At 43.4% G+C, this 12,016-nt stretch overlaps 1 protein-coding gene across 1 annotated transcript in view; it reads right to left on the reverse strand.

Moving 5' to 3' along the window:
- Positions 1 to 10,486, reverse strand: part of LAMB4 (laminin subunit beta 4) — a 42,166-nt gene extending 31,680 nt beyond the window's left edge. Inside the window, exons 1-8 of the mRNA XM_059816236.1 lie at positions 10,453 to 10,486; positions 9,055 to 9,212; positions 5,232 to 5,367; positions 3,728 to 3,801; positions 2,870 to 3,058; positions 2,205 to 2,268; positions 1,434 to 1,648; positions 507 to 627 (exon numbers count right to left, since the gene is read on the reverse strand). Of these exons, the coding sequence (XP_059672219.1) occupies positions 507 to 627; positions 1,434 to 1,648; positions 2,205 to 2,268; positions 2,870 to 3,058; positions 3,728 to 3,801; positions 5,232 to 5,367; positions 9,055 to 9,212; positions 10,453 to 10,486 (991 nt within the window). The remainder of the gene's footprint in view (positions 1 to 506; positions 628 to 1,433; positions 1,649 to 2,204; positions 2,269 to 2,869; positions 3,059 to 3,727; positions 3,802 to 5,231; positions 5,368 to 9,054; positions 9,213 to 10,452) is intronic.
- Positions 10,487 to 12,016: the final 1,530 nt, after the last annotated feature.

Below are 12,016 nucleotides of genomic sequence, written 5' to 3' on the forward strand. Positions count from 1 at the left end.
CCTTGTGCTTTACAGCTGGGGGGAAACACGGGAGACTTAGGACAGCACTGGGCCGTACGCTTGGAAAAGTACCCATGCAGGTGAGTGTGCCTGATACGCAGCGGGGAACACTGCTCCACTGAAGAAAGACCTAGTGAATATTTGTTACAGACCCTAATATATTATTCTTGTCTATCCTACTCATTATTGTGGAAATAAATAATTTAGCCTTGTCTAAATTCTTCTTTCATTCACAAGAAAGACCCTATGCAAACCAATGAATAATCTTTTTTCCATTGGTTGCCTTTTCCTCTTGTTTTTTTCTCTTCATGAAAAATAAGAACATGAAACAGCTCTCCTTGTAGGGCAACACAGCACCGATGGATACAGGAATCCACCTAGTTTTCTAGATGAGGCATGGAAAAGTCTCCCTCCCAGAAACTCGGCCATCCTATTACGAATTGCACTGGGATTGTGCTACACCCACCCCCCAGCTATTGAGAAGGAAAATAATATGTTGGAGTTACGTTTGCAAGCATTATCTTGTGCCCCTTCAGCTGGCCTCCAGGGAGCATCATTGTAGAAATCTTTACATCTTTCACAGGACAAACCTTCAGTGTTATGGTGGCAGATACATCTCCCGTGGACCTGCAACGTGGTGAGAACAGAGAGGAGGTGAGGTGACATGAGAAGAGAGGAGAGATCTGCTCAAGGTATGCCAGCAAGATTAGGAAAATTCAAAGCTCTCTGGCTCCCTCAGCTGACATAATTCTCACTTATTTGAGTAAAAGGTCTGGAGAGTACCTGCAAACTTTACCCAAATAGTTTTAAAGCCACTGAGCAACATTTAGAAAAAAAAAATACTTCTAGAGATATCAAAGGAGACTTCAACTTTTTAAATTCTGTCTCTCTCTCCTGACATGTCTCTGTATTGAGATACATATTTTCCAGGAGAAAAATCCTCCTGTTCCCAGAAGGAAAGAATTTGCAATTGTGTTCCCAAATCTTTTAATAATCTATTTTTCACGGGTTAACTTTGCATTATCAGCTATTCTTTGTGCCAATGCCTCCTCTCCTGCTGCAGAGCCCCAGAGCCCAGCTGGAGGGTGGAATGCACCCAACCGGTGGCCATTCAAGTCTGCACACACCACAGGCTACTTACTGCATTACATTTGCACCGTTACAGCTCTGGTATTTTGCTGCTATTTTCAACATGTCTTGTCTCAGTTGCTTTTGAAACACCATACTAGTGCCAACAAAGAGACAGCTTTTGAGCAATCCAGCCCAGGGTTTTAAAGAAAGAAGCTGTATTGAAACATTTTACAACTGGGGGTTACAAATGGTTAATCCAATAGTCATCAGAGAACTTCCTTCCTCTCCCTCGCTCCATCTCTTTCTTTCCCCAAAATACCGAGTAGGGACTGCCCTTGTTGGAGACAGCGTTAACGACGCACCATCCCAGACTGATGGAAAATATCTCCCCGCAGATTCTGCACAGGATCACACTGGCTGGCGTGGCCATTGCAAAAGCAGCTGCCCCGCACAACCATCTCATAAACAGCGTAGTAGTACTTCTCAAGGGGATCACTGTGCCTTCTTCCAAGCAGAGCATCCCCAAGGGTGTGGAGTTTAGTAAAATTGATCCTTAGGTTTGTCAATGTAATGAGCTCTGGAAGGAAAGAAGAGAAATCAAGAGCCCAAGTTCACTCGAAGATGAACAGTATGAAATCTTCAGCTTGGATCAGTCATCCAAGAATTCCCGAATACTGAAGAAATAGTGAAAATGATCTGATATTGGCCAAGACCAGCAATCCATACAGTGCCAGGGCATGGACCCACTCCTGGCACACAGCTGTGTCAGCGCAAGCACCCTCCTTGGTACGGCTCTGGTTGGGGCCAACCTGTATTTTCCCAGTCAATGTCTTCGTGGGTTCATGTGCAGCTCTGGGAGTGCTCCCAAAAGGCAGTGTGGATTGGGCCACCTGATCCCAGAAGGAAAGATAGTTCAGCTGCATGCAGGAGCTCTGCAGAGCTGTGCTGTTTGCTCTCAGGGCTAGAGAACAAGATTGGCCCATTTTATTTATTAATAGCGATGCCTCCCTACGATCTTTTGGTACCTAATTTTCAACACCATTGACGTACACCAGCTGAGCTTTTCACCTTTTCAGTGTACAAAACAAGCAACATAGCAAAGTATCTCTGGAGAAAACCTGCACTGTCCATACCTTGGATATACGGCACATATGGATTTTCTATTTCAAAGCTGGGATCCAAAGCTTTTAAAACAACCTGCAAAACAAATTAATACAGCTCTATAGATCACTGAAGCTATTCTTTTTGGATGTAAAGTCTGTTACCTGAGAACCATTGGTTACTAATGCCACTCTACTCATGCCATAAAAGAAAAAAAAACAAGGCCGTGGCCATGATTCAGCAAGTGCTCTCACCCTTTCAACCTGGCCTTGGCTGAGCAAGGCAAAAAGACCTTTTGGTGGATTGATGTGTCAGGAGGAAGGAAAAGCAGTGCCCTAGAGTGATGTAGAGATGGGACCAGCACCTACCAAAGGGATCAAAGGACAGGACCCTGCCTTTAGCGGCGGAGGCTGATGGAGAGTCAAGATCTCTTATGAAGGTGACTTCCATGTAAATTTGGAAAGCAGAAAACAGCAGTAGAAGGTTTTGTACAAGTTGTTTTATGAGTTCATTTGGATATAAAGCTGCAGGTAAAGTGCAGTGTTTGTCTTTCCCTCTTACTTCAGTAAGGTCAATCGCACTTCATGTCTCAGAATCTGTACAAGTGGATCCGATGGAGACAGACAAGAGACCCTCAGCTCCAGAAAAATAGTCACATATGATCTGAACTCATACAAACACAGACACTTGGCAATACCTCGCCTTCAGTGGAGGGCTCGATGTCTGAATATCTTGAATCACAAATGACGTCTCCCACACTTTTTGCTGGACCAGAAGAGATGTTGGGAAAAGAAGCTGCACAGTCCTGTGCAAAATATCTAAATGCTTTCCAGGTCTGACCAAAGTCGGTGGAGCGCTCAACCAGCATTGCTGCAGGCCGAAATGTCTGCAAGAAACATTATTTCAAGAATTCCATAACCAGGTGTTGATAAGACATCTCAGGGGTTGTTCTATTGACAATGCTGTTTGGGGGATGCCAACAGCTGCCAAATAAAATTCTGTGTTTGGGAGCTTGCAGACTCCCTACAGGGCTACTCTCCTGGTTACATGATCCTCTGAAAAAGCCAGATTTCTCATCTGAACCCTCTCAGCGTAGGGAAGGGCAACCTTCCACATAGATATAAGATTACTTTCTAAGTAAGGAAGTTTACCATAACAATGTAGGAATTATGTAGAAAAAACTTTTTTACCATCTGGATCATAATGGATACGCGTGAGAACACTGAACTAAACTTGAAAGAGCAACCTCAGTTCAGAAATGTCCTAAATTTTAGGACTTAATTTTGCAATGTAAGGGGTTTTTTCAGCTTTAATTGTCAGATTTATAGAAAATAGGACCAGAAGGCACATGAATAGGAAGCTATTCAGTCTATCCTCCTCCCTTAAGGCAGGATCAACTTTAACTTAACCATTCTTGACAGGTGTTTATCTATCTATCTAACCTGTTCTTACAAACCTCTAAAGATGGAGCTTTCACTGCCTCTATAAGCAATTTATTCCTGTGGTTAAGTAATTAGTGTATAACATTACATAAAAGCTTTGGTAAAAGATGTACCTTAAAAGTCAGGATAAGATGGCTGAACTGGAATACAGTTTCTAGGTCCAATCTAATGCTGACATGGTCAACTCCTGAAAAGAGAATGAAAATGAAGTGAAGAGCACAATGTGCACATTGGAGGGGTTACTGAGACAGCTTTCCTGTGGGGAATTTGAAGATGCCTTTTCCAGCACGGCAGCTAGGCTCTTTAGGGCATCCCCTGTGCACAAATTCAGCGTGTGGCTGGGTAACTCTCTTGGGGGCAATGCGATGTGCTGCCTTTCTGGCACTGGCACTGGCACCAGCAATGCCGCATGTCACTGAGACTGCAAGAGATGGTTAAACGTCCTGTTCGGACCATTCGAACTGTTGAGTGATGGTGATGGTAAGGTTCTGGGTTTACATCTTCCTGTATCCAGTAAGATTTTTTTCCAAATGTATTCAAGTAATTTGCTTATTTCTAAGAAAAAAATTAAACCTAATAAAAATATGGGGTTTTCTTCATGCTAAACAGATCTATTAAACCCTTCTATACTGCCAGACCTGAAATTTGTCATGAGCAGAGCTATCAACCCAGGCATCTTCCAAAATTGCAACAAGTATAGAAAAAAAATCCCTACAATTCACACATTCTCTATAGAGAGTTGCAGGAGCTCAGCTGATATCCCCATTGTTCACATCTGCATGCAGCATCCCAGGGCTTCTGCTGACCAGGCTGTGCATGAGACCTCATCCCAGAAGAAAGATGTCGAGAGCAAGAAAAGATCCTCTCACAGCTGGCCCACAGCTTTATTGACATTGATGTCCAAAACTGGTGACAGTTCCTTGCTAAACTCCATGAAGAAACAAGGCTTATGAATTTTAGTTGGATACCCAAAATAGGGGTAACATATTATCTTAATTTTTCGATGCCTTAATTTCCAACCAGTCAAATATTTTTTACATATTCACGATATGTCAAATAAAATAGAGTAGATGCTATTCCTCCTATTATGCCTTCGCAGAGAAGCTGTAAGGATATATAAATGGATGTCAGTGAAGAACTACTACAAAGAAGCTTGTGACAAAATTAACACGTGGCAATAAGGGTGTTGATAGCCAGGCTTCATTTAATTATTTCCTAAAGTATTTGTGCTTTACACTGCAAGCACTATTTTTTTTAAATAGGTATTTGTGTTTTACACACTCTGTCATTACACATCTGTAAGCAAATGTACCTTTTGCCACAAATCACATTTCCCTGAAAAGCAGACACTCTGTGAAAAACACATGGCCACTGTGTATAACAGCACTGCCGTGGGTCCTCTGGCCAGCTCTTGGAGACACCGTGCTTAAAATTTGTCTGTAGAAAAACAGAACTTCTGAAATCCTATATTGTTACACACAAATAGGTTTAAATCACTCAGTATTACTGACTCAAAGAATGGATGTATCTCTTCATGAAGGCAATGTGATGAATCCCAATTACATAAATAAATCTCACTGTAAAATTTAGCAGTAATATTTTCTCAAAGAAGCTTACCATTTTCCGACTGCCACCACTTTTTTTTCCTATCAGGCTCAAAAGCTGTGATAACATTTTCAACCATGTGACTGTTGTGTTGCGTATAGGGATTATACGGGTATCTGGAATCACAGAGAAAGCACTTCTGTTCAGCCTAGAAAACAAAACGAGCAGGATAAAAGATGAATTTGGTCTCTTCTCTAAAGATCCAGTGGATGTACATGTATTTATGCCATTGCAAGATTGGAGCCTGTCATGTTGCTTTGGGTGCCTGTGCTTTTAATCACTCAGGCTTTCCTATATAAAGGAAAAGCCCAAGAAAATCATCATATGCACAAACCATGCATATAATAAATGTTGTCCTTGGTTTGCACCAGGTACTCTATAAACAATACACTTTTTCAGTTGTGGAAAAGGGATCTCAGTAAAAGCAAAGAAATAAGTTTGTCAAGGTGTTGATACTGGGTTTAGCTGCCAGAGGGTTTGTTTTGCAAGAGTTTCTTGGGAGAAATTTATTTTTTAAAAGTTGAGCTTTTATTCATGTCTCATAAGCGCTGTAGAAACTTTCAGCCAGAGATGGCAGCAGGGAGACACAGTGGATACAAGGGAGGACTGGATCTTTCAAGACCTGAAGAAGCCTTGAAGAGGAACATTCACTAAATCATTCATAAATTTTTTTCCTCTCTCTTTTGCACATTTTTTAGCAGCTCAGAGACCCAGCCGGGAACAGCAGACAGGTGCTGTTGTACAAATGGAAGACAAGGCTGGAGCCAGGTATGGTGTAAGTAGGTGGTCTGGGCTGACACCACCACCCTGACCACTGTCAGTGCCTTTTGTAGGCATAGGGAAACTGGAAAAATTTAAAAACCATGCCAAGTAGGAAAACCAGGATGTCAATAGGATGAACAGGTCTTGTTTGAAAATGTAACAAGCAGAAGATGAAGGTGGAAATGATTAGCCAATATCTCAATGCTGAATGAGAGGCTTTTGTCTGCAAAAGGGCTTTGAAAAAGCGAGGGCAAGGAGCTCCTATTTAAGGTGATGAGGGGGATTGAGTGGGAGACGTAAGGAGAGGTGACAAGGTTAACATGCCAGGCTGGGAGATAACCCGTGCTGAGCCATGCGGACAAGCCCAAGCAGCATGCGATCGCAGGGCGGTGCCATGGGGAAGCAAACAGCTGGGGATGCCCAGGGTGGGCTGGGGCGGCTGCACTACGCAGATGGACTCTACGAGACTGGGCAGAGCCTGAGTGCAAGGACTCAGGGATAAGCCAAAGTGGAAGGTGATGCCCAAGCTGTGTGCCTGGCTGGCAGGGACTCTGGCAGGGAGAAAGGGGGACAACACAGCACCCCAGAGGGAGCTGAAGGAGGGGGCACAGATTCGGTGCCCTTGGCTGGGAGGCTGGCAGGGATGCTGCTGAAAACCAAAAGTGGAAGTCGGTGGCAGGAGCCAGCCTGGATATGACCGCGAAGGGGACAGGCAGAGAGGCACCCCGCCTGGCATGCTCAGGATCTACGGAGAAGTATTAGGAATGGTTTGGACATCTTTGTGTTATGAAATCACCTGGAAATTATTCACATTTAAATACACAAAGAGATACAGATTTACAGGTATGGTATAATTCATGTGTTTTAAACATTACAATAAATATAAATTATATTCAGTCATTCTATACCACACTTGACGAAATGTACAAATGTACAATTTAGAAGACAAGACAGACATACAAAAAATACTCTGTTATCTCACTTCACAAAGCTTTGGTAAGGAGAGCTCAGGTTGTCAAGGCATTTGGCAGGACTGCACACACCCACTCTCTGGTTTATATAGACACATACAATATGACACTCAATCAACGTATGTTTAAGGTTGCTCCATAAAAATCTTTTTATGCCCCAAAGGACAAGCATGTGCATGTCCATGTAAGGCAAGTCTGGCAGATCCCATTTGCCTCTGAAGTGTGCAGCTTTATACTCTACTCAACACTGAATCCTCTTTCTTTTCCTTTCAAAACATGTGCAATTAGTAAATCAAATCCTAGGGCTAAAAACCACTTAACCTACATTTAGAAACAATAAGACACATTAAAGACTGAAAATGATTTGCAGTGCTTCTTTTCAAACACAAAGCAGTTGAACTCTAATTTTTTTTTTTCAATCTGAATTTTCAATAAGACATCCCAACTGAGTCCTGGCTCTTGGCAGCTTGCCACATTGACTAACACAAACTTTCACAAGTAAGGTTTGCTCTCATCATGATGCCTGACACAGGTCATCAGGAGGGGAACAGGGGGAGGAAGCACTGGGCTTTGGAAGATGCAAAGCTTCCTGGCCCGCCTCCAGTAAAGCATTCAGGAATGTGCTGGTGAGAAAGAAAATCGAGTTGAGTGGGAGTCTCTGATATTCCTTAGGTGACACACACGTTTAAGGGGAGCTGGTACAGCAGATCACATTGCCAGAGCATAAGCTTCTATCTCTCAAGCCCTGCAAAGCAGCAGAATGTGTAGCTCTCATCCTTTTCAGGAGACAGTCACCAGGGTCAAGATACATTGAAGCAGCATTAAATCACAGAGATTATTGCAGAACAGCTGTTCCTTCTCATGCGTCTGTACTTACATAATTCAAAGGATAAGTACAGGCAAGTGAAAATATTAATTTTTTATTGATCTTTGATGTCCTCTTAAAAAGAGAAAAAAAAAGGCAGTCATCCAGCTAAGGGCCAGAAAGATGATGTCTCTGAGATGGCTCTTTATGCCCATCTACCAAGCAGTGCCAAGACTCAAAGCACAGCCAGCAAGCTAGTGGCCAGGAGCCACTTGTTCAAACAACGTGGGGAAAAACAGCAAAGGGTGAAGAGCAGCTCACAGGCTCTTTTGGAAGAGGACAGAGGTATTTACATTTTGCAGAAAACCATAGTTGCAATGAGTACCTTGGAGCAGTGCCTTGTGCCATCTCAGTATGGCAAAGCTTTGCACTGTAGATGTGTCAGAGCGTTTTGCCAGAAGGTCATAAACTGTAATTATTTTCAAATGCTTACAAATTAAGCTGTGTTTTATTAGCTTCCTCTTCAGCCTACAGCTGGTATTTAGTGAAAATATTTATATCTGCGACAATTTATTAGCTCAGTGGGGCCAAGTCCTCCAAGACATGCAAGAGGGGAATTCCCATTTCTGCCTGCCCGTGGCTCCTGCACACCCGCTGGTCCCCCACGGCCCCCATTGCTGCAGCCAGAGAGCAAGAAGCATCCTCTGATCACCCACGTTTCAGGACTGCCCACCCACAGAGCCAAAGACTGAACTACACCACCAGGTTTCCCTTCTGCTGGAGATGGCTTTCTGCTTTTATCAACGTTGGTCTAATTTCAGCTCAAAAGACATGAGAGGACATGGTGTGAATCGCTTAACAGGCTGCCTCAGGTCTCAAGACTGTATGCGACACGTGCTCCAGCAAAGGCCTGTCAAGGCAGAGCCTACAGCCTGCAGGACCGTACGCCTCCTGCTAAGCACTCACGCACAGGCAAACTGTGGTCTTCACCTCTGAGGCATGAGTGGGAAAAGGATGCACAGAGCAAAGCATCTTCAGAAATCCCTGTGCTCATTTGCATCTCATGGATGTTTCTCCCTCTTGAGAAGCTACACATCACTGTGGAGGCTGTTTGCTGCCAAACTCTCCATATGCGCTGCAACAAGGCATAGCCTTCCACCAGGCTTATGTCATGCTGTCTGACGTTTTTTCGGACAATTTCAGTAGAAACTTCCTAGTCTGGGCAATTTCCTTTTACAGATGAGAATATTGTTAGTAAGAAGAGTTGAGTTCATTAAAAAAGAAAGAGCAAACCAACCTCTAGGTAGCCTATAATGCAGTACTTCTGAGGGCTGTTCATTCCACAGGTTGATGAGGCTGTTAATTGCTTGCTGCGACCCAGGAGGAGGTCCCCAACGACCGGGTGGCAGGACCCAGCACCACAGTCATCCTGCGCATGCTGGAGTCTTATCAGCGCTGAGAGCAGAAGAAGATCAAAGAGAGATGAAATTGTTTTGTATACCCAGCAGTATTCTCCAGACAAAATCAGTTACATCCTAACATCAGCAGAAAATTAAATTATCCTTTGCCTGTACTCCTTTTGTCCTGAATAATATCGTTTGGTAGAATCTTGAAGAGCTTTGGTAATGAACACACCTGCTGCAAAATCATTATAAAAAATATAGCTAGCATATTGCAAATCTATGCTAAAACTTAAATGCTCAGCACATTATTGCACAGTAAACATGCCAATCTGCTACAAGCAATAATTTATTATTCTTCCTACCCTGGTATACCCATAGCCAGCACTCCTGCAGCAGAATCACAGGCATTTCAATTGACTGTGTAAGCAGAGCCAGATTTGGATTAATTCTGCTGATTTCTGCTCTTTTCCAAGTGATAATGGTGGAAATGAGACCAGGATTGATGTCAGGGATCCCTCAGATTTTCTGATGATTTGCAGTGAACCTCCTGGTCCAGTCCCAGAACCCTCCGTTCAGACCCCGTGGATTGGTCATTAATAATTAAACAAAATAATTCTGAATTCTCTAAATAATTGCAGGATCTTTTGGTTTATTTTGCCTGAAACAACTTTAAATATTTTCCCCATTATGTTAAGACTTCCCTTACAGGGCTTGTCCTTTTAAACAAGTTCTGTCCTGAAACCCTGAACAGGAATGGGTACCTTGGAGGCTTTATCTGTTCAGCTTTACTTGGCTCAACTTGTTAAAAAAAGTGCAGTTAAAAAAATATGATCAATACATGAAGATCCCACAGAACACCAGAAGCAGTAATGCAAATACAGCAGTAAATATACACTATTTTACAGCCAGGTTTCAGTCTGTGGCTCAGGCTGTACTTCAGATGATGAGTGAAGCTGGACTCTTTAGGTATAAAGCCATGTATATGTTTGGTTAGCCTGTCGTTCTTTATTTATCCAGATCCATGATATTAGCTGTCAGTAGATAATGATTGCCCCTTTCAGGACCTGATTCAGACTCAATTACAACAGTTACTCAATTAGCTTTTATTTGTATTTAAAGGTTTCATATCACTCATAGCTCCCAGGCAGGAGAGTGGGGAAATACAGACTCACTGCCACACGTGTCTTAATAGTGTACATAAAAGAAGCACTCTAATAAAATCTTGGAGAGATATATAAATCACATGGTAATATTTCAAAATTGGCCTGAATAAGTGTAACATCAGTACTTACTGAGGTGTAACAGGATGGCCAGCCCCAGCCTCATGCCTCCTCGTGAAACTCAAACCGGTGCCACTGCAAGAGAAGAACTGGTGGGTGCTCTGCCTCACCAAGGCACCCCTTGCGCGTAGGCTTACTCAGAGCTAGCCTTTAGTAAACTGACAGAGCCATAATAAAAATATAAAGGTTAAAATGAAACACTGGCTTTGATTTTGTTTTAGCAATAATTTCTCCTGACAATTGTCAACACTGTAATCAGGATGAAAGCAGAGGGACACCTCACAAGTGCTTTCAGAGAAGGCCATAAAAACATATTCACTCTTAGTTTAAAGTAAAACCAAAATGCTATCAGGAGAAGTACTGTAGTATTTGAATATAAGCTATTTAATCCTAACTAAGTTCAGCAGGACTGTTTGCAGAGACCTAACTCCTCTGGACATTCATGTTTCTTGCATTGAATTAGAACAATGACTGAGGTCCTAATGAAGACACCACTGAGAAATGCCTGAAAGCCAGGTGCTATGAATTTTGGCAGAGACAAGATTATAACCATGTCTTCAAGTGCAGTGAGTAAAAACAGGTAATGTCAATATCCGTGCAAAAGACTCGTCCAGGGGATCCTCAGTGTGAACCCAAGGGAGGTTCATTGTGGCATTTACTTCACACCCTTCCTTCTCCTACTCGCCTGGAGGAAAATAAGACTTGCCAACACAAAACCTCTGTTGGAAAAACAGAAGGCGGCCATGGGTATAAAAGACAACCCAGCATCCTGCCACCAAGTACAGCTCCAAAACCACAGCCTGCCCCCCATCTTTGCACCTTCCACCTCTTTTTCCATCTATAGGCACCAGCGGGGCCAGCACGCCCTGATGAAGCTCCAGCTTCTGGGGCATCCCCATGTGAGCGTGCCCAAAGTGCTGCTTCCCGGCTCTGTTCTCGTTCCTCACCTTCATACGGCCGTCGCTGTGCTGAATGAGCTAAAATGAAATAACGCCCCCAGAGCAGGGGGAACAAAGCAAAGGCGTTCAAAGTATTTCAGATGTTACAGGCTCCACACAGGCTTGGTTCACACGGCTCTATACAGCACATGACACAACAGCCATATCATCATGGCTATTTCAGCAACCACAGGTAGGGAAAGCTATCAAGGGCCACCAGCGCTTCGTGCTGCTTCAGCTCCTCTCACCTGCCACGACCACAGAGAGCCTGGCATGTGACGGTGAGACGATGCCAGAGAGCATCTGCGCAGCTGCGCCTGGCTCCCCGGCTACGGAGACAGCTGGCAACAGATCCGGTGTCTGAGGCAAAAGCGAGCAAACATTTTCCTGATGAGTTGGACTTTAAATTTTATACTCTGTCAGAATGATGGACAGACTCAGAGATGACTTAAACTGCGACAGCACTGCAGTAAAATACAGGCATCCATGGTAAGAGTAATCTTGGAAGTTGTAAGTCCCAGTCCCGACTGTTTAACACTGTGACGTTCAATAGCAGTGACACTCTTTAAACATGACTCACTTTAACAGAGAAACAAGGACCGGCAAAACCCCAACGTATTTTAGTTCCATGCTTAGCA

Source organism: Gavia stellata, chromosome 4 (assembly GCF_030936135.1).
Source record: "Gavia stellata isolate bGavSte3 chromosome 4, bGavSte3.hap2, whole genome shotgun sequence".
NCBI classification, from domain to species: Eukaryota; Metazoa; Chordata; class Aves; order Gaviiformes; family Gaviidae; genus Gavia; species Gavia stellata.